A 27,931-nucleotide genomic window follows, 5' to 3' on the forward strand; every position below is an offset into this window, starting at 1 on the left:
ACAGCCCGCTGAGTGGGAGCGCAGTCGCAGGTTATCCATCGCCTTGTGCAAGTTGTGTACCGTCACTCCGCTGCCTCTGGGATCTTCCTTTATATAGACGTGAGACTTAACAAACCCATCTCATTCAGCTGCGGGTGCAGATTGTTTTCCTTTTTATTCTTTTGTGCCCTCTCTCCACTCTGCACCCCCCTGATTGGGCTTTATTCATTCTGCGTGTTTGTAAAGGTGATTGTTAGTGCTCATCATCGAGGGAGCCAAAAGGTTTGCCACTGTTCTATAGGAGATTGGTGAGTATTTCTTCTCTCTCTGCATGTTTTAATATTTTAACACCTCCAGGCTGCAAGTCTGGAGATACTGAAATGTTTTTAGCTGATTTCTCCACACCTATAGCTTGTTTTACACACTTTATTCATTTTTTGTGACTAAAAAAGTGTCATAAAAGCAAGAGGGTTAGTACATGGTTGTATCCTGTTGTTTTTTTTTTTATATTTGATATTTTAACATTTCTATTATGTGTGACTCTGCAGTCAGAGTTTTATATATTCTTAAATTTGCGCATTATGATAAATAGGCTGCTGTGACTTGGTTCAAACTTTTACTAAAATGTCTCTGCATCATATTTACAGTTTTGCTTCATACACACTTTCAAGCAATTTCCCGTTCTCATTCAAACTCCTGTTAACGTTCTTACATCACCTTTAGTCCTTGCTGGTTTCACTTCACAGCAGGCTGCCCGAGCGTCATGACAGCTGAGAAGAGTGGGCCTGTTATAAACGGTAAACCAGAGGATGGCAGAGACCCGGACGGGTCCAGCTCTAGCCTCGACAATGACGAGTACAACGAGAGGGGCATGTGGAACAACAAGATCGAGTTCATCCTGTCTGTGGCTGGAGAGATCATTGGGTTGGGCAACGTTTGGAGGTTCCCTTACCTCTGCTACAAGAATGGAGGAGGCAAGCGATAAAAGCATTGCTTTATCTCTCTACACACTTGGATGAAGAGCTACAGAAAAGCTTGTAGAATGAAAAGCTGGCTTTTGATTCTACAAAGTGGTGAAACTGTTAGATACAGTGAGATGCCTTGCAAAACTATTCATACCTCTTGCAACCTTAAACTTTAATGTGTTTTATCTTTATTTTAAATAACAGACCAACAGAAAGTTGAGCACAAAAAGTGGTTTGCAAAAAGGACAAAAAGTTTTTCAGATATTTTTAAATTCAAGAAGTATGGCGTGTCCTTATATTTAGCACTCCTGAGTTGATTTAAAACTCTGTTTTTTGCTTTAGTTACAGTAAGTCTGTGGAGTATCACTATTCTTCTTTGTAATGTAGCTCCAGCTTAGTCAAATTGGATAGATCTCATCTGTGGACAGCAAATGTCAAGGCTTGCTATAGATTGTCAGTTATTTTCAGACCTAGACTTTGACTGTGTCGTTCTAAAATATCAATATTCTTTGATCTACGTCCAGTTGCTGCTTAATGTTTATGATTGGAGAGTAAGCCTCCTTAACATTCGGCAGTGTTTTGTGTCCTTCAACAAGTTTTCTTCCAGTATTCACATATATTTAACTCTGACCAGCTTCTCTAACCCTACTGAAGAAAAGCATCCCCACAGCATGATACTGCCACCACCATATTCTAGGACGATAGTTGGTCGTCTGAAAAAAGCATTTTCTTCTACATGTTTACTGAGTGTCATGTTGCAAATGCCAATCTGGACATTTAATGCATTGTCCCTTCCGTAAACGGTAGCTTGGTGAAGAGTACTACTAATAGCTAGCCCGGATACTGCCTTCCTGTGCTACTCGGCTCGATTGTAATTTCCTCTCAGCGCTTCATCTGGACTTTCTCCCTTTGAACTGTATGTCTCCGGCAGATTTTCTACCAGGCTGATCAGCGAATAGAATGAGAAGTTGTGGGAACGATGACATTGATTTTCTGAGCAGTTTTAGAATTGTAGTCTGCCTGCAGTTTTAGGAATAACACATGAGGAAGTGAACAAAGCTGTTCAGGGCGTGTTGGTCACGCTTAAAAATATTGAAGAAACATTAACAGTCGCCTTATTCAGAGCAACTCTTCCCTCGTCACATTTGGGGATAGTTCTTTACAATTTCCAGCAGACTTCTTAGCTTTGAATTGGTTCATTACATACATCACTGGCAAAAGGTAAAATTAAAACTTAGAGTGCATGCCTTCACCAAGCAATCACTTGTCAATAGCTGAGGGTCCTGACCCTTTGTATGAAGCAAAGCGTAGAACAAAAGCCATAAAAAGCCATGTCTTATATTTCCTTCACTTCACAGTTATGGCACTTGTTGCTCTTCATAAAGTTCTAATAAAACAGATTTAAGTTTTTGGTTGATACGTTGTATGTTAAGCGTCATATTGCTTGTCTGACTACTTTTGTAAGGCACTGCAGTTATTTTTGCACACATATATCAATAAAAGAGGCAGGTTGCCTCATTAGACTGAACAGCAGGCTGCAACTTCATGTCTGAAAAGGTCACCATGCATTCCAAGCGTGGCATCGTAATGAGTACTTTCATCTCATTTTATTTGAATAGGAATAGATCCCTGCATTAAACCCTTCACATAATTCAGTATAGGATTTGAGAATTAACCTTTAGACTTATGTTGTATAATACTTTTGCATCTCCTGAAATCATAAGGTACATTTATTTGTATGCATGAAGGTGCCTTCTTTGTGCCATACGTCATCTTCTTCGTGTGCTGCGGTATTCCTGTATTTTTCCTGGAGACGGCCTTGGGTCAGTTCACAAGCGAAGGTGGTATCACATGCTGGAGGAAAGTTTGCCCGTTGTTTGAGGGTAAGAAAACCCTGGATTTGTTTGTTTTTAGTTGATACACTGAGATTTAATTATTAAAGATAACGTAGGAGAGAAAGTGTTTCACCAAGTTTATTGAATTACTTTTGCTTTTCCAGGTATCGGCTATGCAACACAGGTGATTGAAGCCCATCTCAACGTGTACTACATAGTAATCCTAGCCTGGGCCATTTTCTACCTCTTTAACTGTTTCACGACTGAGCTGCCGTGGGCTGGCTGTGGCCATTACTGGAATACAGGTAGGTGGTTAGGGGAAAACATTTTCTTATAACAACAAATAAATCTCTTCTAATTTTAAACAGAAAAGACCTTTGTGTTAAATTCTGCTGTGCATGTACACTTGATGCCATTGAAATGAAAACATGTCACTGTGTCTGCAGAAAACTGTGTTGATTATTACGGGGAAAACGCCACCAACATCACCAACCCCAATGCAACGTCTCCAGTCATTGAGTTTTGGGAGTGAGTAGACTTTATTTTTCATTTTCCTCCTGCTTATATGTACAGAATTACATCACAGCACGGATTATACACAGAGATTTTCACCATTTGTTGAATAAAATGCTTCTATCTGGATGAGAAATGCTCACTAGGTCATGTTTTTCTTTGGTCTGCCATATTGTTAAAAAACTGAGATACTGACAGCTCCAAGTTGTGTCATTGACCCCCTCCCTCCCTAACCTCACCCCCAATAATTAGTCAGCCTTTTTCATATTTCTGTGTCAGCAGGCTATGGTGGGCCAGCTGTCTCCCAGTTAGAGCCATGAGTGTGGCAGCAGATCATGGTTTGTTAGTGCGTAGATTTGACCACATTTCCTGTACCACTGCCAGCAGCTTTGTACACATGACTAGGTCGGATTTATTCTGATGCCAAGTCACAAAAGCTTTTAAAAATCAATATGTAAAAAACATATTTGGATGATTGTCACTCAAACAAAAGAAAACTGAGTTTCACAACAATTATGACATCTAGTAGCTTTAAGTTAATCCTAGAAATAAGAGCCCACAGAGTAAACCGTCATGTTGATAGAAGTTGTCAAATTTTATTAAAACTGTGTCAAAATGGACTAGCATTTTGTTTATTAGCATAAATGTTTTCAGTTTAGTTTTAGCTCATTATTGTTGTATTTATGTAGCCTCTGTGCTCATAAATACAAAATTAGTGTTAGATTTCTAAGTATACCAATGAAATTTCTTAGGTTGTTATTAAAGAAAGCAGTGTTTATACATTTACTTAGATTTTTTTTCTATCTTGTTGAACATCTACAGCAGCCAGCTATCATCATTGAGATAAAAAACTATAAAGTCATTAATATACATTCAAGCACCCACTTTAGCAAATTTACACAAATCTTATCCTGTTGACTGACCAGAACAGAGGGTGGTGGGGGGGGGGCTGAGGGTGTTGGATCAGTTTTATGGGTTTCCACCAAGAACATGTCAGGATGATCAATGGCTGGTAAAGAAGCCCTGAGGGTGAACTTGGTGGCACAGATTTTGGCAGGAACGTGTGGCTTTGTGGCACAAACTCCTGCTTCTCATCCTCCGTCAGTGCGGTTGCCGGGTTGAGCTTCAGCAAACAGGAAACACACTCTTGACTCACCACCGCAAACATGTTGTTGGAGATGGCATGCGCACTCTTTTGCACCCACATCATTTGGCATATTTCGACAACAATTATTAATTTTTTTTTCTTTATAGTTTATCAAGTTTGGTTCAAATTCATCAGTGACGCCCAGCAGGCCGGATGTTGATAGGAAAAGCATAAATGTCAGCTCATGACTGATGCCATGAAGAAGCATCAGTGAAAGACTCATGGAGTCATAGCCTTGTCCATAGCAGCTGGCTGGCTAGAGATAGGTGCTGTAAACAGAGTTATTATGTTTTCTCTCTTAAAATTTTTTCTTTCATTCTCTACTGAAGGCGTGAAAGGTGCCGGCTTCTTGATATATGACATTACACTTATTTCATGCCCTGCATCAACAAAGATTTGTGCTGCCCTTTAGTCATTTAATTTAGCTGAAGTTTACCTGAGACCATTGTCTGGAAACTGCCGGTATTTTTGGATGTTGATTGTGGAAAAATTGCAAGTTCGAGGAGACTGCAACGACACATTGAATCTGCTGTAGTTGTCATGCCAGGCCACTATTTGGCGCGGTGATCTTGATGATGTGACACATGCTTGGATTTTAGACCTTTAGCTTCCATCTCATTAGAGTAACCCGCCTCAGATGAACCAAGGGCTCATGTAACATATTTTTTATCAGTAGTTGTGTTAAACTGAACAGGTTAAGTAGCGCAATGCACTACATTTGCAAGCATCAGAGTGGTTGTTAATAAAAAGAAATCTAAATGGATGTTATTTAGTGATTTTTATATAAACAACTATGATTGGAAGCTTGTTATAACATCTACTGTCAATCTGCTTCACAGAGAAAAGCTACCGATGGTTAACCCCTTCTACTTCCTTTCCCATGTAAATAGTTGTTGTCTTCGGGTTTTTAAAAAGGCCAATGTAGATGTGACAATGGTTTAAAGGTTCATGAAGGACTATTCGGATGAAATGCTGTGAGTTTTTCTCAGGATTAAAGTTGTTTACATGGTGGAAGTCCACTTTGGTCTTGGCTGCTCTCTGATTATATGTTAGCTTCAGCTTTAGGGGTCAAAATAATCTGGATTTGTAATAAATGAAGACCTAATAATTAAATACTGCTGGAATTACCTTAAAAATCCTGAACTAAGTTGATTTTGTTTTTCCCTTTATCTTGTCCCATTTATGTATTCTTAATCTTCTGCTAAGTGCTAAAGGATGCTGAGATCAGCATCGTCTCCACAATGGAGTTTTTATCAAGAAATGTAGGTTTTATAAACTCTGGCAAATATCGTGTTTATCAACAGATTTTAGTGATTTTCCTGCATCACAGTCAGGGTGTTGTTTTTTTTCTACCAACAGTAAAAAACAAAATAAAAATAAAAACACTAGAAACTAGAAACACTCTTTGCTGCGCCAAGGAGCCACAGATAGGTTAAGGTGTTTTTTGTTGGGAGAATAGCTACTTGTCACCTCTTGATCTTTATCATCAAGTGAAATAGGATACCAATTATGAGGAAAATAGTTCCTAGATTGTCCTGAAATTGCCAAGATTGCAGTGGTAGCAGTACAATTGCAGTCCACTGATGTTTTTCCTGGTGTTTCTGTTCTCAAAGCAAAGATAGGGCTTCTTTACTGCAGGTAAATCCCTTCAGAGTTGGAGTCTGAATTCTTAACAAGCTTATTCAAGCAAAGAAATGTTTATTTCATGCACTGTCTCTTAGCGACAGACAGAGATGAGATGTGTTTAGAAGGAGCTGTGGGAGTGGAAGAACTGTAAAAAACAGTATAAATCTTTAAAACAGTCACACATTATTTAATTTTATGTACAAGATTTGTTTTTTCTGAAGATAAACAAGTCAGTCCTTCCAGATTTGCCTTCATATTTTCAAACACAAGCCTTGGTGTTGTCGACCTTAAAGCAAACGTGGTTATAGATTCACACACTTATGTGCCCAGGGAATGTGGCTGGCCAGCAGAAGAAATGGTTTTGCTATTTTTACTCTGCTGCTGCTCGCATTTATTTATTTTTCATCATCTTCCTTCGGAGTTCTTACTTATTTAGCACAGCTAAATGCTTCAAGACTAATCTCTGAAATGTTGTTGGTGACTTTTCTTTCTGGGTTCAGTTCTCACACTGAACCCAGTTCTCACACTTTTTTTTGCATAATACAAACAAAATATCAGAATTTGCATTGCTGTATGCAAATAATCCAATGTGTGTGTAAAGTGGTCATTCTATAAACGCAATAAATGCAGTGGGTTTCTAAACTGAATTACATTAAATAAAGGTGTGTTACTAATTTTCACTCCTTACAAATGATAACAAATATTTGTTGTAAACTAATAATTTTCTGTGTATATTTGGGCTAAATCAGACGGAGAGTCCTGAAGATATCAGATGGTATTGAGCACATGGGAGGGATGCGCTGGGAGCTGGCCATGTGTCTGGCTCTGGCCTGGTTCATCTGCTACTTCTGCATCTGGAAGGGACCCAAGTCAACTGGCAAGGTAGGATTAAGCATTGCATGTTTACTGTTGTGCCTTATTGTGAGAATTGGGAAGTTGGTTGGAAAGGACTTTCCTTCAGTGCATTGCAAAAGTATTCATAGCACATGACTTTTGTAACGTTAGGACAAGATGAGATGTAATTTATTGATCACAGAATTGGGCAATTTTTGAGCAGCAACATGACATGCAGGAAACAATCAATTTACTCAACGTAAGAAAGACTGAAATACATAATAAAATATAAATGTCTATATGGTAAAATAATGTTATCCAAAAGATCTATATTTTTAATACATACATTTGTGCAGATGGAGCCATGATGATGGGCAATTTGAAGCCATAATTAGAACATGTGGAGAAAAGATTTGTCTGTTTGACAGCAGAGCTGTAAAAGTATTTTGGAGAAGGTTGCGCTGCTGTCTGTCCAGTGTGGTGGAGGGGCAGGTCCAGTTTGACCATCATGTTTCTTCAGTGTCCTTCCCTCCAAAACAGTCTCGCTTATCTCCAGTCTGAGACCAATTACAGATCACAGAGCATTATTTATTCTTCTTTGTTCCCCCAGGGTGGATGAAGAGCATTTTTGAATATTATAAGTCTCACAACATATTCTGAGTGGGATTCTGATCCAGACTTTGACATGACTATGAGGCATACTCGTGTATTAGCTCCGACTGTAGGTTTGGATCATTGTCCTTCTGAAAAGTCACAAGGCTCTCTTGCTACTCTTCCATTGAGGCCAGATGTGCAACGTGCAGGACTAATAGTTACCATGGTGACTGATTTCCTCACTTTGAATTGTGGGTCCATGCAGCTCCCTCTCAGTTACCATGGACCTCTTGACTGCTTCTCTGATTGTTTGCTGTTTGCTTTAAACAAAATTCTGTTATCTACCCATCCATCCGTCCATTTGTTCATTCATCCATCCATCCGTCCATTTGTTCATTCATCCATCCATCCATCCATCCATGATGATTATTTCTAGCAGGGGAAAGACTGGGCACAGAGTTGGACTTTATTTACTACTTAAGTGGCTTCTGAATGCAGTTGGTGGTAATGAATTTTATTTGGAATATCAAGGGTGCTGAAATTATACTTTTGAATTAAAGTAAATAGCTTTAATCATTTCCCTTCCAATTGGTTTGTTACATAAAATGTTAAAAAAAGACAGTTCATATCGTAACTTCTAAAATAAATTCATCATTTTTATTCTGATGGTGTTGGTATGATGCACAGAAGGGTTTTTCTCTTTTGTTCTTAAAAACAAGTCTCCAACAGGAAGCCAGATGGGTTTTACTTCTGCAAACGGAAGACAAAAAGGCGTGTGTGCTAGACCTACTTCTTTTCCTCCCGTCGTAATTTCCATTAAAATTTTTTTGAGTCTCTTCTGGCAGCTTTGTTGAGGGACAGTAAGGACTCTACACCCTCCTATGAGAGCTTAGCGGCCCTTAATACGTCTTCAGAGATTCAATGAGCCAGAATGAGGATGAAGATAGAGCCAGACGAAAAGAGGAGAGGTGTGTCCAGAAAAATTAATGGGTTCACATAATACATGATGGGGGGTAAAAAAAGACAACTAAGTTGCGATGCCTATATTTCCATAAAGTGTCTTTTGTTGGCTGTGAAGTAAGAGGGGGGAATGCTTCTTCATGGCCAGGCTTTAGCAGGCGGTCCAAGATTGATTCCTGTATTTACTAGAGGAGAAGGGATCGTTCATGAGGAGCATGTAGAGTGCATCCTCAGCCTCTCTCTATCTCCCTCTCGAGCAATGAGAAATTAACCACAACTCGCTTGTTGCAAGAGAGAAAGAGAGAGAGAGTCGCTTTCTTTTCTACGGACCCTCCAACTCATTCACTCAACACTCTGCCAAGCTGTTTGCTTTTGTTAGTCGCATTTGCCAGCCATTCTCACATTTAAGCCCTGCTGTTAGATTTACAGCGAGGTTTGACCAGGAAATTTGTGGTGGCTTAGATGTTTACCCGTGGTGGCCTGGAGAGAGCAAGCAGTGCGTCAAAAGTTCATGGAGAGACTGAATATTGTCCTTTTCATCGCCAGAGAGATAAAGACAACCAGGGGGAGAAGGTTTAGGATGTGTAATCATTTTATGTGACAAATTAAAGGAAGGTAATGCTCCAAAGGGGGACAAATTTTCCCACACCCTCCCTGCTGGCATCTCTTGGATTAATCCTCAAGTATGCTCACTGTTCAAACTGAGCTTTGATCAGGTTTATTTAAAAGATTTAAATAATTTTTTAGAGTTAAGGATGTTCAGGATATTCAGTGAAGTAGAATGCCTTGTCTCCTGTCTTTCTGAACAAGTGAGTAAATCACAGCCTCATGCTGGTAAAGTGGACTGAACTTCTGTGGAGTTGGTTAAGAGCTTTACTCAATGAATGAAGTCCATTTCCTCCTCCCTGAAGCCTAAAAAAAGGAGTAGTCATTCATGAAAATGCTGCACCCAGTACAGAAGAGCGATGTGTCCACAGTGTCCAGTAGCTGCTGTGCACATTAGTGCATGTTTGTAGTATGTTCACTCTTCTTCCTTTCCTTTTTTTTAAATGAATGAATATCCATTTGTGTGTGAGCACTCATGCACTTCTGCACAAGCTTCAAAGAGCTGCACATTTTCCCACACTGCCAGGATCACTCCTCTGGGCTCCTCCTGTTAAAGAGATGGGGGCCAGAGGAGCCCTCTTTTCTTTCAAGGATCCTGGCCCAGCTCTGCTCTGTCCTGTTCTGTCCTCAATTGGACTTTGACTCAGTGCCAGGAAGCCAGGGGATGTATGTTGCTTGCCTCTGCCTCCCAAGAGCCCGGAGTCTTTGTTGGGGAGAGTCTTGAGATGTTGAGCACAGTTCTGCAAAACCTGAATGGTTTGATTAAAAAACAGAGCTGGGTTTAGGGTGAGCAAGGACTTGCTACTGTATGAATGGTGTCACTAGATGTATGTGTCATTGTTTTTTGAAACCGGGCAGATAGAGAGTGGAGTGAGTTTAAGGAGTGATGATGAGAGCACTGTGTATCCAACCTAAGTTTCACTACTGATGAATGCATATTATATTATAGTATTGTGCATTTGCAGTTGTTATGGTATATCTAAAAAGTCATTTTGTCATTTCAAAGATGCTCTAAGTTGCTTTTTATATTAACAGCATTTTATATATATTTTTTATTTTTTTATTTTATCTACAACTACTACTCAGTGGTAGTTGTTATTGTGTCTTGTCTCTATGCTGTAACTGCGAAGTAATTTCCCTGCTGGGATGAATAAAGTACTTCTATTCTATTCTATGATCTTGCAGCACAGCAATAATCTCCAGAACATCATTCTGATGTTTTGCATGAAGCAGGCCAATTGTTTTGTTTGGCTTCAGTTTAATTTGAAGTGTGTATCAGTAAGGGCACACTTACGGACAATATGACCTAACATAATTCATGGTGTGGATTTTTTAAGATGCACAGTATATATATCATGATGTTTAAAATAATTTCATTGACCAATGATCAGACCATGCAGACCTTATCATTGATTCTTTATTTGGAGCGGATTAATCCAACTTCTACAACTGAAATCTCAGTCACTTTTGATTGTGAATTAGTTGTAGATAACCATTGTTGCTATAGAAATCTCTACTCAGTTGCATTTGCCACAAAGAATAAGAGATATAGGACATATTGTCCAGCCCTACATGACAAAGTGTGCAAACCATGTAAAGTTTTGTTGTAAACTATTACACTGGTCTGTACTTATTGTTCCCCTCTGTAATCTGACATACCCAGTTAACAGATGTGCATGTGTGATTCTGCAGGTTGTGTATGTAACAGCTACGTTTCCGTATGTCATGCTGCTGGTTCTACTGATCAGGGGAGTCACACTGCCTGGAGCTTTTGATGGCATCAAGTTCTACCTCTACCCGGACATTTCACGTCTCTCTGACCCTCAGGTAGGTGTCGATTCTCTCCACTCATCTGCCTTCTCAGAAAATAATCCTAGCAAAAGTTTGTACTAGAACATTTACACCAAGCTAATCTTACAGGAAAAGATATACTAAATGTGGCGTGGTGTGTTCCTATTTGATAATTTGATAATTTGCTTTGGTTTTATTTTTAAACTCACAAAAACTTGCAAGAATATAACTAAACTACAGTAATTTTCAATAAGCTTGAATGTGTGTTCTGCTGAGGCTCTTTTATGAGATTGAAAGTATATATCAGCATTCTATACATTAATCCCACAATTATGTGTTAAAATATTATTTTATTGGTCTGATGTTATATACTAATCTTAAATGTTTTGTTTTTTTTAGCTTAAAGCAGAAAATTATCAGAATTTAAAGAAATAAAGGCTTGAAGACATCAGTCTTGGAGTAAACAATATTTCACTTAGTGAACTGAGTTACTAAAATGAATTAAATTTTCAATAATATTCAAATTTAGTGAGTATGACTGTACATGTAGAGATTCTTTTTCATATTTAATATATTGAACTTTGTGTTAATGTCAGCTCTCATGATACTCAGGTCAATCAGATATATATGCTTATGTTTAGAAGAAAGCAGCCAATCAGTATTAGTGTCTGATCCTCATAGAAACCAGTGTTCAAGGTTTTAGATTAATTGACATCACTGGAAAAGCCTGGAAAAGCAAAATCTCTTAAACTTTGATAGTTTAAATCAATTGTCTTGACTTTTAAATGTTAATAACCTTATCCCAAAGATGATTAGTTAAACGATTTGACAGCAGTAGCCACAATAATGTCCCAATATCTTAGGAAACATTTGTTGATATTTGTGCTACCAGTTTCTGTGAGAGTTTTATGGGATATGTTGGTCTGAAATTTCATGGTGTTGATAAATAATAAATGATTCAAGGAGACACCGAATGATGCACGCAGTCTCAGTCTCCTTGACCTTGTTTGACAAGGCAGATAGTTTTGTTTCCTTAGAAACAGAGTACTCAGGAACAGGATAGTGAGTCATGACAACGTCAAAAACAAAGTAGGTTCTAGTGGAAAGACATTAGTACAGGGAGATGAATAAGATTGTTGTACTTTTAAGGAGTTTTACCTGATTACACCTTGTTGGAGTCTACATTCTGCCAGCTGCTCAGCAATAATTTAACTTACAGACCCATTTAACTGAGAATTACAGCTCCCTGAAGCATTTCTACTACTGTCTGATTGCAAACTGCATTAATTCTGGCTGATGATGTGAATCTTGACAACTGTCGATTAGAGAAGTAGATCTTAGCATTCCCAGTTTACAACCCCTGTCTAATAATCATAACCAACAGCAGTACTTAAAGCTAGAAAACACGCTAACCACAATAATTAGCAATTAAATTAAACACATTTTTAAAATAAATTAACAAATCCCAAGCAGTTCTATGAATATTAAAGTGATAATTAATGGTAGCGTCTCTACCATTTTCTGTTTTCTATCCTCTTAATATGCCAAACTTTCAAAAACCATTACCTTAAGAATGGAAAATGTCCTTTTAGTTTTCACTGTATGGCTTCACAAACTGTAAAGTTATTTGTTAATTAATTTTGTCTTATTTGAAGTGTACAAAGATATTTGCACTAGGAAGTAGACCAGAAATACTAATATTTTTGTTTTTTTGCAGTGAAGAAAACCAAGAAATTACTATGTAAAGAACTATATAAATATTCACCACTTTTACTTGATATTTTATTGATCAACCTTTTGCAGCAATTACAACCTCAAATCTGTGGAAAGTATGATGCCAAAAGCCTAGGTCACCTATATTTAGGTAGTTTGACCCGTTCTTCTCTGCATTTCTTCTCCAGACGGGAGACGTCTGTCAGTCATTTTCTGATCTCTCTGAGAAAATTTTGGAACATTTTGAGAAAACAGACTAATTTAATAAAAATTGGATTAAGGCTGTAACATAACAAAATATAAATAATTTCTATATGTTCTGTAAAATTAACTTAACCTGTTAACACTAAGATACCCAGGAAAGTGCCATGACAAAACATGTGTAGCAAGGTTTTCCCAGTTTCCTACAATCCAGGCATGTTGGAACAATCATGCAAATCCTGATCATTGTGGGGATATTTCATTAATCTTATTTCTTCTGGGATAAAACTAACATCAGTTGTAATTAAATTAAGCATTAAATGTTAGGTAGGTCATACTTACTTAATTTATCCAAAGTAAAAAAAAAAAAAACTTTAAGAAGTTAAGTAAAGTCTGTGGCATTAAAGCGGTTTCATAAAAATCCTCACCAAGCCCTCTTATGTTGATTTGAGAGTGAGAACAAGTTGACAAATCACAGCATAGCAGGAAACTTCAAGGCTCTAATTTAGCAATTTTCATTTTTAGTTTTAGACTTGATTTCATCCAAGCACTTGTTTTCCACTCTGCACTCTGGCAGACACATCATGTGGAGAGTTAAATTTATGTGATAACGAGGAAAAGTTTCTGCCTGATAATTACCAGAGTATTCAGTCGACGTGAAAATGTGCTATCAGATAAACCCATCTGTTCCACCACAACTTCCTGCCAAGAAAAGGTGTTATGAACATTTTCTTTCAAGGCGCAATTCTAGATTTGGATGTTATGCTGCACCATGTTGTTGTACTTTATAAACACTGAAATATTGTTTGTGTTTATTTATGTTGTGCTTTTGCTAATACAGGCACAACATCCAAAGTTCTTACATTGGAACACTGTCATTGACTTTGGATAAACAAAAATATAAAATGCAACAGAAAGCAAAACACAAGGAAGCAAAAACAAAACCCTTTAGATAATTTAACGTAGTAAAGATATAAATGTATTTAGATCAATTTGACTTACTAAGTCATTCTTTTTTTAGAGATGTCCAGATTTTGTACAATTTGAGGGACATATCTACATATAAAAAGTGATATACGTAGATGAATGGTGCTGGAGGAAAAAAGAGAGAATTCAACACCTATTAAGAGCGATGGGTGGAGGACATTAGTTTTGACCTTAAGTTATATTAGCTTCCTGTGGGACAATCAGTGCTCTGTTCTGTTTACAAGGCAACCTGAAATGTGGGTGTGGATGGGTGTCGCTTCCTCTAATCTATTCTATCCAATGTCCCTTCCTTTCAGACCTTTAGCATCTTCTCTACACATTTCATACCGTTTGTTTTTTGTCTCAGTCACTTCTGCATAATTTTCCACATCTAATGTGGCAGATACACAACACAATTCAACTTAAAAACAACAAAATGAGAGTTGTTCAGGTGAATTTTGGCAAACTCCAGTGTTTTTTATTAAGGAGTAGCTTTTGCCTGACTGCTCTGACAAGGCTAGTGTTAGGGTACCATCATGTTTTGGCATAATTATCTCTAGTTGGAAAATCAGTGTTTGTCAGTGGAGGAAATCATGAACAGTTCAAATCAGAAAGCTAACCTGAAGGGTATTTTGCTCTGCACTGTCACTGTGAGTCCAAGTTTGCATTAAAAAGTAACAAAGGACTTTATGAGAAGAAAGTTAACATTTTCAAATTTAGTTGCCAGAATTTAGTTGCCATAATATTACAGAGGGTGTTGGAAAAGAAACACCCTCGTAATCAAACAGATTTGGGGAGCTTTAAGAGCTCAAAGTAAGCAAATGTTGACCATCTAATGTGGGATGCTGAAAGGCTTCTGCAAAAGATTTTATTCAATGCTGAAATGCAAAACAAAAGGAGTTTCTTCAAAGTATTAGAGTCTCCAAAGGATAGTTAAAAAATAAAATTAGTACTATTGCCAGATCTTGCGAATGTATATCTATTTTTTCTCTTACATCAACATGAGAGTTAAGTACTTTTACAACCAGGTTATTGATTGTTTTGTCGTCATAAATATGCATAATGAAGCTGACATTTTAGCAGTGGTTTGTAATATTTCCATATCCATTGTGTAAATATCATACAAATTATGGTGTAACTGAATTAAATTAGCAATTTATACTATACTTGTTTAAGTTGATTGTCAAAAAATTTGAATTATTAAACCATAACTTCCTTTTTTCTCCGTGGTATGAATGTGATGTGACACAGAGATCTATTTATATCAACTGGTCTTCAAACTGGGGAAAAACAAAGAAAACATGCTGTTTAAATATGGCAGGCGTGCTAAGCTTTATCGATCAGTAAATTGTTTAAAGGAAATAAATACTCGCCTTAACTCACCCATATCTACAGTCAAGGTAATACTTAGAAAGTTTAAAACTGGAGTTGTATTTATCTTGCATACTGGGAGTGGAGATGATAAAATCTCCTTAACTCCCTGTTAAAGAATAAGAAATGTTTAAGTTCTAGATAATGCTGTTTAAGTAGAAACTCAATTTAGAAAGAATTTGATAAATCTTTACCAGTGATGCCAATATTGGAAAAGGGAACTGTGTCTGCAAAGAACAGCCTGATAGTAGAGGTTACTCAGCGGTCAGTAATACTGAGCGACTGACTGCTTAAAAGCAATGAATGCAGAAGAGCATGAATTGTGAATTTGCTTAACAGAGGGGAGCAGGACTGACCGCCATTGGTCCAGATGTTTTGTTCTCAACCAGTTACACAAACATAAAGCTGGATTATCTCAAAATGCATTACTGAGGATCTCAACCAACATTTTGCTTAACTTTAGAAGTGTTTTCTTAGATATACTTTAAGACCTCTCCAGTTCATTCATTGATCATCTTTCTTATATTTCATTCTTTACTATGCACCATTGAACCATCAGGAATAGTTTCCTGGAGCCGTAGTCTCAACATAACCAAACACAAGAATGCCAAATTAGGCACAACATCAACAAGTGATCCGCTCTGAGCCTGGGCCTTTAAGGTTTCCCTTCGCTGTGCAGCCATCAGCCGAGGGTGAACTAAAGGGAACATTAATGAACATTAGGAGAGAAAAGCCCGTTCTTCCACAGGAACAGTCCTGTGTTTGTGAGGTCACAGAAGTTACCCTGGTTACTCCCAGGAGGGAGCAAAGACCTTGCGTTTGTTAATTGTTTTTCTGTGGGGAAATGAGATTAGTCGCTGAATGGTGATGTGAGAGAGTTTTCAAAGAGTCATGCTGCATTAAGTTTGAATTTGCTAGCACCCCATGCTATCCTGTGGGTTCTGGGTCCCGCGCTGCTCCGAGAATGAGTTTCACCAACGCAAATGTTTAGATTTACCAAACTATTTTACTTATGTACATTTCTGTGTTTTTGATAGATCAAATTTAATGTCCACACAAGCATTAAAAGCAAACTGTAGTGCCAATGTAGAAAAAATGATGTGCATCATATTAAAGCTTTTAAGACAGGTTACAATTAATATTTTTATGAATCTGATATTTGAACATCGTGTAACAATTATGTGAATATATAGATCTGTATGACTCAGTTTATATCAGCTTACGATTTAAATTTCAAATATTTAGAAAAAGGACAATTTACCAAATTCAAAATTAGTTGTTGGTGCGTGAACCAGCCTTTGATTTTGACTTTTCATTCTCCAAAAATGATTTTTCATCTCCTGCTCACTTCAGGTGGTCAGTTACATTTTATTAAGACAACATTTACTTTTATTTTAGCCAAAATAAAACTTATTATCAAAAAGTTAATTTCTTTTTTCTTTTTTACTTTTACGATGGAATTGGGCAATAAAGACATGTCAAAATAACATTTTAAAGTCTTAACAAAAACATTCTATTCCTCCATCATCCACTTAGCTTTACATAGTAAGATTTCATCCAGATATGAAACATATTTAATACAATATTAAGCTTTCACTGTTGCTCTTCAACTTCAGGCTCCCCATAGAGAACAATGGAAGAGGATTATAATTAAGTGACTTGTGTATTTTTAGCCACTGAAAGATTTTGACTTCCTTCAGAATCTTAATCCATGATTCATGTGTCCATTAAAAAGAAAGAAAAAAAATATTTCAGTATAGTCACTGCTGCGACAAAAAGGAAGGGTAAAAGAGCTGTCAAATATTTCTAGAAACTATTTAATTAAAATCTTTTCTTAGGGAGTAATACAATAAGGTTTTAATTTTGTAGTTTAATAATTTATAAATAGATCATAGAAAGAAACGTGGTTGTCCTTTGTGTCCTGAGGAACTTTAATATTGTTGTCATTAAACTATGCAATAGACTAGTAAAATAACAGGTAATGAAAGCAGTGGATTCTGAAAGTTTAAATCTGTTATGCTGTTTATATTCAGACAAGACGTGACATAATTGTGGCAGGTCACACCTATTAAAACTGAATTAATCGCTTCATTGTTCAGCGCTCTGAGCTAAATATACTGTTCCAATATAACCAAATTCATATTAATTTTTTAGTAAATAAAAGTTATTTAAAATAAGTTGTTAAATCACTGTGAATCATATTAAACGTTACTTGAGAATATTGTTGATCATTTCGTACTATTTGCAGTCTGGTCTATGGCTACTTATTTACATGTGCTTGCTTCTTTCCTCTTCTCCATTATATTGTTGCTAAATTCACATCAAAGCTCTTCTATATAAAAATCTTGATCTGTGGTATCTGTAGCAAACATTATATGATATCAATAACACTTTCATATACAAAGCTGAGAGAAAAGTTTGCAGTGTCATAAATGTAATGTTCTTTCTTTTGAGTGCTGGACTTGAATGGTTATGTTTTGACTCATTGCATGTCTGGAGGATGCATCTGCTGTACAAGGTGGATGCAGAATCTAGAATGTAAAGTAGAATATCATATGAAGTTTTAATTCTGATGGTGAAAACTTGGACTTTCAATATAAATAGGTTAAGAGCAATAGAACGATATGTTTGTTATAGAACCAAAAAAATGTGAATAAAGAGGTGTATCCAACCCTCTTAGCCTCCTCCCTTCATTCTCTCCAAGCAGAATATATAATCTGTGTTTGCAGATTATATATTGGTCTTGAATTTATCCTCACTGTCTTTCAGATTGCACCTGTCATTTGGGTAGATTAATGTACAATATTGAAATCAGAGAAGCTTGAGGGTTGATTCTATAATCAATTTTTAGACTCAGCAATAAATTATTTGATTCTTTCTTGTATACTGCAGGTGTACCTAGCTATTTTTCCTATTTATTATTTTCCTCAGTTATGTCTAGCATTTTTGCAGAATTCCAGGTGGATTTATATCTCTCTGTATTAGGCATCAGGTGTTAAGAGGACTATATTTTTACCCGAGTGAAACACTTCTCAATGTGTTCATTTTACATTTATGCTGTTTCTTTACCTTTGATATTACTAATAGGTGTGGGTGGACGCAGGAACCCAAATTTTCTTCTCCTATGCCATCTGCCTGGGCTGTCTCACTGCTCTTGGAAGTTACAATTCCTATAACAACAACTGCTACAGGTAATAATATAGAGTAAAAGGGACTGAATGGAAAAAAATGTGTACTTATTTTGCTAATTGTTTTATCACCTCTTCTGTCTGTCTTTTCCCTACTCCTCAGGGATTGCATCATGCTGTGCTGTCTGAACAGCGGTACCAGCTTTGTGGCAGGTTTCGCCATCTTCTCTGTTTTGGGTTTCATGGCCTATGAACAAAATGTTCCCATCGAGGCTGTGGCTGAATCTGGTGAGAGAACATAAAGTAATATAATGCTTCAAAATAACAACAGGATAACAAACTTTCAGAAAAATGATGCGAATCTGTAGATATGGTTAAACCTCAAAGTGAGTCTTGATGCCCACATATGATATTGTGCTAAACTAGATTAACTCTTCCATGGTTATATAACTCACTACTCCTCACTTAAGTGTTTAAAATGCTGCTTTATGGTTTATTCAACTCATCATGAATAATTTAGAGAATGTGACAGAGCAGAGAAGAATTGAAATGTTTGTCTTAAAATACATCTAGAATGAACTTAATGCTTCAGATACTTTATTTACAGAACTGTCAGAAAATAATTCCCAAACAACATAATGTTGATCCTCCTATTTCTGTCACTCAACCAATGAATTAGGCTTTTAAAAGGAGACACATTATGCACTTCTGACTTAGGGTGCATTTACACCAGGCCTGTTTGTCCACTTTAATCTTAAGTGCCTAGAAAATCTGGTTCATATGAGGTGGGGTGAATGTGTAATTGAGCCCTGATGCGAGCCAAAAAAGCAAATTCTGGTCTGTCTCAGTTTGGTTGAAATGAACGCTGACGGGATTTGAATGCATATGTGAACACTAAACAGACCACAGACTACACCAAAAACAGCAAACAGACTACTGCACAGTGCATGCTGGGTAAATACAACCAAAGCATATGTGGGACTCTAGCGCTAGCTGGAGAAATGGCTCATGATCGTTTGCTAAACACAAAAGAGAAATCCTACAACCTCTAAAATCTGATGCCACTCAATTTTTGTTTACATTTTGGGAAAAAAGAATTTGACTTCATATCTTCTGATGCTTTTGTGTCACTAACTTAAGTCATTCTTGGTGCAGTGCCACAACAGGAGAGAGGGGAAACAAGTTGCTCAAAGGGCTTGGTTCGTTTCACAGCGCAGTGTGAAAGCAAACTGCACCAGCCGAAAATGTAACTAATGTTGAAACTTTGGTCACTAAAGGAACTGTCTACCGGACTTTCAGATGTGAAGACACCCTTAATTTCCTGAGGTCATAGAAGGAATCAGTTGTGGTTTCTCATATGGGCAACATGGGCAAAAGCCCAGGGCAGCAACTTGTGGGGGGTGGCATAAGCACCCCCCCACCCCACCCCACTCCCGTGTCCTCCAATTGCTTCTCTCTTCAGTGTCTCCCTTTCACTCTCAATCATAGGATTTGAATGTCAACAGTGCCTAATGCAAAATCCCACTAATAAAGATTCAACTTCCCAGATGTTTCAGCTGATGGCTTGTTTTTTGGTTAATTTATTAAATAATAGTCAGAGGCACACTCAGTGAGCATTGACAGTCAATTGATACTCAAATTTAAAGTAAAAAATAGATGCAGAATGGATAAATGAATGCAGTAAAGTCATGGTAAATGACATCGAACTCCAATGTCTCAATCAAAAGTGAGAAAGGCTGTCAAACCTACAAACAAAATCAAATACAAAAGAAACAAAACATAAGCAAAACTTTCATCGTGTCCTGAAACCAAGTAACAGTGAATTATTTTTTGATCTTTTTTTTCTTTCAGGTCCTGGTCTTGCTTTCATTGCGTACCCCAAAGCTGTGACTATGATGCCTCTGTCTCCACTTTGGGCTTGTCTCTTCTTCATGATGCTAATCTTCCTTGGCTTGGACAGTCAGGTGAGAATAAATATTTAAACAAATAAGACAATGTATAATAATCGTCGAGATTATTAGACATTGTCTTAAACTGTGATAATAATCATAGAGATTATTATACGTAGTTTAAAACTTGAACTCTGAGGAAAAACAATGCTGCCACGTCTGCCAAACTTTCAGGCTAATTTTGACATCATGAATCTTTTTTCAGTATAATTAGGCTTTTAGGGAGGAGCATCAATAACTGGTGGCTCCATCTGACTGGAGAAAATAAACGTTGAAAGCCTGGAGGCAAATTGTTTCTCCTTTTCCATTTTAATTTAATTAACTGATGTCAGTTTTAAATTCAAATTATATTTAATGAAAGAACGTGTTTTTATGGTATTACTTATTAATGCCCTTACATTATTATATACTTAACACAATATATATTGTGCCACAAAATAAACTGTGAGTTAAATCAACTGTGTCTGTGATTGTATTTGTTGATTTGCTTGTTTTTCAGTTTGTGTGTGTGGAGAGTTTAGTGACAGCTGTTGTGGACATGTACCCAGAGACCTTCAGAAAGGGTTACCGCAGAGAGCTGCTGATTCTCTGCATGTCCATAGTCTCTTTCCTCATAGGACTCATCATGTGTACAGAGGTAAGACACCAATATATTTCTTACTGGTATCTTTAGAGTAGTTATCAGCTTAAACTTTTTAAACCTTAAAAACTCTAGAGTTTAAAGTTAACCTCAAAAATTATTTTACAGTGAGCCATTGTTTTACATACCTGCCTTTCTTTTCTGTTTCATTTCCTTTTTTATAAAGTTACATCACATGATGGGTGCATCAGTAGAACTTGTCTGATACTAAATTTTAAGTTTTTGTTTGGATCTTGTTGTTTTTTCTGTGTTTTTTTTGGTTGTGATATTTATTGTAAAATATGTGCACTATCAACATTATAATCATAATCTGTATCATCATCATCATCATCATCATCATTATCATCATCATCTTCAATATCATCATCATTCACAGGTAAGATTTGTTAAGATACCTCTTTGTGCAATCTTTACATAGTCAAGCTCAAATTGATTCAGATTTAGATTTTAAATTCTTTTCATTCAACCAAGTAAACCATGTCAAAACAGGTTACCATAGAGAGAGAGAGAAAAATATAGATAGATAGATAGATAGATAGATAGATAGATAGATAGATAGATAGATAGATAGATAGATAGATAGATAGATAGATAGATAGATAGATAGATAGATAGATAGATAGAAGTGCATATTCTAAAAAATAATTTAAGGCAATCTCAACATAAGCTTATTTCTTAGTTGTTGATCCATTTCAGCCAGGAAACTCAGGAATTCAATACAATGTTAAAGTTTAGTATGTTTTCTGTGTTTGGTGTTATGGAGCTGCAGGTTTAAGAAGTCTGACCTTTTTATTAATACCTCCACTCTTTAGACAATTCGTTCTCCGCAGCTTCCATGAACCTACTGTAAGTAAAGTATTACAAGAAACCAGGTGTAAAATCTGATAGAGGTCAAAGGGTTTCCAGGAGTGTAGCTCTCTGTGATGGTAGATATAAGTCATAAATCAATGTTTTAATATATTTCTGTCTCAAAGCACAGAAGGTTTTCACACAATTGCTATGATTTACACGCTTTGCAAAAAGATGCCAGAGAAAATACTGGTAGAGCACATTGTTTTCTATGGCTGAAGTGAAAACAACATATTCAAAGCAATGATTATGATAAAACTGCTGCAATATATATATATATATATATATATATATATATATATATATATATATATATATATATATATATATATATATATATATATATATATATATATATACACTTATTCTTCACTTAAGAAATGCTGGATTATTGCATTTAAAATGTTTATTTTCTTATTTAGTAAAAGTATCTTGGTTTCAAGCATAAAATAACAATCAATAAATGTTATATATGGCCTTATAAAATTATAATAATTATTATACAAATTATTATACAATTTAGCAGCAGTATGAATAGTGTTGCTTTGTTGTTTTAAATAAAAGCAGGTTAGGCTTGAAATTGATCACAATTTTTCTTTTGTGGACTAACTTTAACATCTGTAGACGCTGACCCTACAGATGTTAAACCAGTATAAAGTATAAATATGTTTAGTCTAAAGCTATGTCCTCAGAAGCCTCTGAATCCCTTTATGTGTTTCACCTAGCTGATGTTCATGTGAAAAGCTGACACCTGTCTCCTTCCATTAGGGAGGAATGTACGTCTTCCAGCTGTTTGATGCATATGCAGCCAGCGGGATGTGTTTGCTGTTTGTGGCCATATTTGAGTCCATATGTATCGGCTGGGTGTATGGTAAGATGAGATTTTAAAGCTGAAATACATAGTTTACATAATACATAGTTTTTTATTTGTATTACCACTGACTCATGTTGTCGAGTTTGGGTTTTTGATGGTTGTTACAGACTTGAGCAAAGCAAGTTTCACTCTCCTTACTGGAAGAATATTGTTTTTCTGCCCTCTGCTGGAGAATGCACAGAAACGCATGCAGCATTCATTTATTATGATAAAATTACAAATCAGGTTATTAGGATGTAAGAAAAATACACATTTGTATTTTGACTTGTTCTTAAAGTGTGTCGACTACTGTATAGACATTAAGTAATGACTAAAAAGAAAGTATGCATGTAGAAATTCTTTGGTACATGAACATTGTTGTTGGCTTGTATAATTCATGACAAAAATTCAGCTAAATAGTCTGCTGTTACACAAAACGCCTCTGGCTCTCTTGATGTTAACTTTCAAAAAACATTTTGTTCACATCAAGTCAGAAATGTAGCCTTACACAACTTTTGAGCTGTCAACAGGCATCAGTCATGTTGTTATTTTGATGATGCATGCAGAATCTCCCGAGTGAAACTTGTTTTCTTGCAGGAGGCGACAGATTCTACCTAAATATTGAGGACATGATTGGATACAAACCTTTCGTCTTGATCAAATGGTGCTGGATGATCCTGACCCCGGGCATCTGTGCTGTGAGTAAGCGCATGAATAAGAGCAGACAACACATAGATGAGCACACAAGTGGCAAGCGACAAACTAATTCAAATGACTTAGATTTGTTTTTTCATAGCTTGGTTTGCATGGAGTATTAGTTTCAAAAGGCATACAGTTATTTTTAAAATAAAAATAATAATCAAATTTTAAAAAAAATAAATACACCAGTAGCTTCCAAAAGAATGATTAAAAATATTTAAACAGTTTGCATTTTGTCTATTATTATCAATAGTCTGATATCTTTTTTCTGCTTGTCTCCTATTAATCTATAACCAAATCCACCAGTGACTAACCAAGAACCACGTGTGCTATTACATTAAAAGTATATAAACCCAGAAGGTAGTTCCTTGTTATTTAAAACCATGTTTTCACCATGATTTGCAAACAATGTGTTTCTTTTTGATGCAGGGAATTTTCCTGTTCTTCCTGATTAAATACAAGCCTTTGAAGTACAACAACGTGTACACCTATCCTGATTGGGGCTACGGAATCGGCTGGTTCATGGCTATGTCCTCCATGGTGTGTATCCCACTGGGCATTATCTGGATGATCTGGAAAACTCCTGGGACCTTTTCTGAGGTAAAGAAATCTTAACAAGAAAGGACAATCACTGTTGTCCTTAATTATTATTACATTTGTCACGTTGACCCTATTTATTGGCACCACTGATTGAGATGTGTAAAACCCCTAAAATGAAATAATATTTTATTGCAGTGACTGTTTATAATAAAATCACTTATAGCACTGCTGTTGTTACACATGCTGTTGATACTTCATAAAACCTTTTACGGCCAATGGACTTTGCTTTTTCCTGAAACATCTCACACTATAAGGCTGGAGATAAGGGATCCATGATAGTTTATTTTTTAACAATCTCTTTAGAGTTGTCCATTGTTATATGTCCTCTATAGTACAATCTTCAACTCTTTGAACACATTTGGGTTTTCATAGGAGATTAGTCAGAGGACTAAGATTGTTTTGATAGACTGATGTTAGAGCATCAAAATAATCTTCCAAAATGTTTTTGGCAGATTATTCTGAACAGCTGGTTGGTATGTAGATGGGGTCTAATGACTCTTTTGGAGACTTGATGATACTGTACTCTGACTATGAGCTTTGGTGAATTTTTTGTTACCTATCTACTAACCTACTGCTCATTGAGCATAGGCAAAACGTACTTGGATTTTCTTCTAGTTTAGTAGTCAGTGACTTACAGTGGATTTTTGTTTCATGTCATATTTACACTGTAGGAGATATCCCTGGAAGATCTGTTCAACTTAAAAAATCAAATAAGTAAAATTCTTCCATCCTGAATAAATGTGCTCTAAAAGGGGATGGATTTTTCTTATTTTCTTATGTGGAAAATCTTGCTACTACAGTAAAAGATTAATTTATTAAGACAAATTTGTAGATATTTGCCTTATCTAGGTGGCTTCCAATACATTGACTATGTCATAGAAATTTAAAACTTTTTCACAAGGTGCTTTTCTTAATAAGTATATAAATTTGTGTCGGAATAACAGCTAAACCTGTTGTTCTTTCAAAATGAAATAGGTACTGTAATCTAATATAATCAAAGCACTTTAAGGGTGTATTCACACCAGTCCCATTTAGTCCTCTTTAATTGAATTTTAGTGTGTTTGCCTTGAAAGTCTGGTTTGCTTGGGGAGGTGAATATATAATTCAACTCCAACATGGACCAAAAAAGCAAACTCTGATCCAACTAAAAACCTATAGTCTCAGTTCGGTTGCACATGCATGTCGATGCCATGCAGACCCGAGATCCTTCCAAAAGCAGGAAGTGGACTAGAATGCAGGGAATTCTGGGTAAATACAACCAAAACAAATGGAAGAATATAATGCAAGAGAGAGAAATGGCTTGTGGTCTTTTACTAAAGACTAAAGAGAAGTCCTACATCCTCTAAAATCTGAAACGACTCCATTTTACTCCATCTTCTTCTGAGGTTTTTGTGTCATTTTCTTCAGTAGTTCCTTGTGCAGCGCCACCACAGGCGAAGGGGGATTACAAGTTTTTCAATTACTCTGGATTGTTTCACACATTCCAGAGTGAAAGCAAACCACACCAGCAAAAAATGTTATTACGGTAAATAAATGTTGCAATTTTGGTCCGTAATCAAACCAAGTCTATTGAGAGTAATCGTTGATATTAGCTCAGTAGACTTCCACACTTCTGCAGCATCTGTGAGCCAAACATGGGTATTCTTGGAGTAAAGTTCAAAAGCTGCCATGTTGTTAAGCTGGGTGTGAAAACCCTAAAAATACCCTAAAAGTCCAGAGGAACTCCTATATATTTGTAACTTCCATCAGAGCAACACTTTATGCCGTGATCATTGTGGCGTATAAAATTAACACATCTACGTATTCTTTTTTTCTGATTCTTTGCAGAGAATGAAGAAGCTGACCACTCCCAGCCCTGACCTAAAAATGAGAGGCAAACTTGCTGCCCTCAGTCCTTACGCTGTCAATGATGCCAAACTTAAAGCAGATGGCAAAATATCCACCATCTCAGAGAAGGAGACGCATTTCTAATTAACCCGGTGACTGACCGAGCTGCCAGCTGTCTTAAAGGACCAGTCAAATAAAAATGAAAACCGTCACAGCATTACAGGCCACCACACAAGACAAAAAATGGAAACAAACGACTCAGAGTGCTGTTTTTGTTTTGTAAAGAAACGAGTCTAAAAATGTCGATGCTCATATGTAGTCTGCTTCTGTTTTGCACAGCTTTTAAATAACACAATTATTGTCTTAACTTTCAAGCTTAAGCAGCTGTTTCCTCACTTTTAGCCATTAATATTTAAAGACGTGTTGATTTTGTGTGCTAAATGGTGAAATCCTGTCCTGGTAACTTGTCAGTAATGGTCTCACTTGTGTCTGTGCCTTTAGGACGATAACAGCATGTTCTATAAGGCTTGCTCTCTACAATCATTGGCAAATTGCTGAGATCCTATTAGGTAAAAGGCACCCAAATGAGACTGAGATGTAGCAGCTGGAGGGGCATTCTGAATGCATATTCATGCTCAAGCTACATGAGGGGGGCACCATACCCCTGTAAGTTGTAATTTACCATTGAAATATAAGATCTAAGACTGTGAGGATATTTTTAAAACTTTAGGTGTTGTAGACCAGCATGAAAACAAAGAAGAAACTAAATTTCTACATAAATATCCATTTAGAGCGTTACAGTATTACAGAAAGACAAAAACAATTTCCTTGGTTTAAAAATCTTTTATTTTGAGGTTTACACTACATTTGTTCACATGGCTACAAATAGATGTTTGTGACTCGCAGGCTGAGTCAGAAACACACCTCTTTCTCCTCTAGCCATCGTCCTTAAAGTCATAGATATCTGTCGTTTCACAGTAATTATGCTGAGACTAACAGAGACTGACAGATAGATATGCCTTCAATCCTGCATTTTTATTTCCTGCTCTGCCTGTAGAGAAGAGGATGGACACGCATCACATGAGCATTTCAGACCTCATCTGTCCCCTTTATTTTCAGTCTCCTCATATCTTTTTGCTCTTTTTTTTTCACTGTTCTCCCTTTTCAGCCCCTGCCTCTTCCTTTCTGCCTCTTTCAGTGTTTTCTTTTTTCATTTATTCTGCTTATTTTCCGCTCCCTTTCATCGCATGGCTGGCTTGAATAATTACACCAGTCTCGTATGAATGAAATATAATACTCTGCATTTTATTACACATTTATGCCTCAGCAATATTATTTCTATTGATTCTGTTGCAATTCTCTGACCTTTTGTTTGAAACAGAGAACCTCATGGTTTATTTTTTGTTTCTGTCTGAGCCACAGTGAAGGTGAAAGCAATGATCTGTGGTGGGTGACAATGAGCTGGTCTCATTGTTTAAATCAATCAAATGTCCTACACGCACTTAAATTTCTTTCACTTTCTGTCTTTCTTGTGCTTTCTGATGAAAATGCTACCAGAGGAGAGCATCTGAGGAAAATTAAAGCAAATTCTCATAATGTTTAGGGGGAGGCAAAAACGTAGGTGAAGAATTCAGGAGTTTTCAAGAGGAGGAAGTTTGTGATCGAGAAGAACATAAAAGAAGCAGAGGAAGTGTTAAATGTTTGAAGCGCCTCCTCTTAGCAGTCACATTCTCCCTAGCAACTAATCAGCCCTCTAGGTGCTGGTACATTTTAACGTTATCGCCTCTTCACTCATGTTTCTGTAAGGTATTAGATGTGTGCATCCAAAATCCTAGCATGCTGTTTAACACTGATCACACTGCTGTAGTCATTGGTTTACTTCCTGTCTGTTGAAAAGTGTTTAAAATGAATTGCTGTAATAGAAAGACAATATTTCAACTTTTGATATGCTCAAAAGAATCTGTAATAGAGATATATTAAAAAAGGGTTAAATACTGTTCAGCACTGTTCTACACCTTTTGGTATTCATTGGACACACAAACTGTCTGCTTACTCATTTTTAAAAATAAATATGAAAAAAATTGATTCCTGATTGCTGCTTTTTATTTGTCTTTGACTACTTTTTTTCAGTGTTATCCAAAATCTGTTTTAGATAACTGTAAGGCAAAAAAATCTAACAATCAAAAAAAAAACTTTAATAAAATATGAGTTTTTGTCTGTTTCTGTGAGCCCGTGATGACTACTGTTCAGTATTCTGAAATATTTTTACTTAAAATGTTCTCTGA

General features: G+C 36.5%; 1 protein-coding gene across 3 annotated transcripts; it reads left to right on the forward strand.

The window, feature by feature from the left end:
• On the forward strand, positions 1–27,731 carry slc6a11 (solute carrier family 6 member 11). 3 transcript variants are annotated; one of them, XM_023324499.1, is made up of 16 exons: positions 1–134; positions 226–287; positions 726–953; positions 2,693–2,827; positions 2,944–3,084; positions 3,226–3,307; positions 6,815–6,947; positions 10,752–10,886; positions 18,189–18,292; positions 18,393–18,517; positions 20,081–20,193; positions 20,678–20,815; positions 22,436–22,538; positions 23,118–23,218; positions 23,649–23,819; positions 25,647–27,731. In XM_023324499.1, exons 3-16 carry the CDS (start codon positions 743–745, stop codon positions 25,788–25,790), a joined length of 1,836 nt encoding a protein of 611 aa, XP_023180267.1. In that variant the 5' UTR covers positions 1–134; positions 226–287; positions 726–742; the 3' UTR covers positions 25,791–27,731. The 3 variants fall into 3 exon arrangements, with proteins under 3 accessions (XP_023180267.1, XP_023180268.1, XP_014331431.1); XM_023324500.1 differs by having other exon boundaries at positions 14–99; positions 729–953; XM_014475945.2 differs by having other exon boundaries at positions 15–99.
• Positions 27,732–27,931: the final 200 nt, after the last annotated feature.

The sequence above is a fragment of the Xiphophorus maculatus genome, chromosome 20, assembly GCF_002775205.1.
Source record: "Xiphophorus maculatus strain JP 163 A chromosome 20, X_maculatus-5.0-male, whole genome shotgun sequence".
In the NCBI taxonomy this organism is placed as follows: Eukaryota; Metazoa; Chordata; class Actinopteri; order Cyprinodontiformes; family Poeciliidae; genus Xiphophorus; species Xiphophorus maculatus.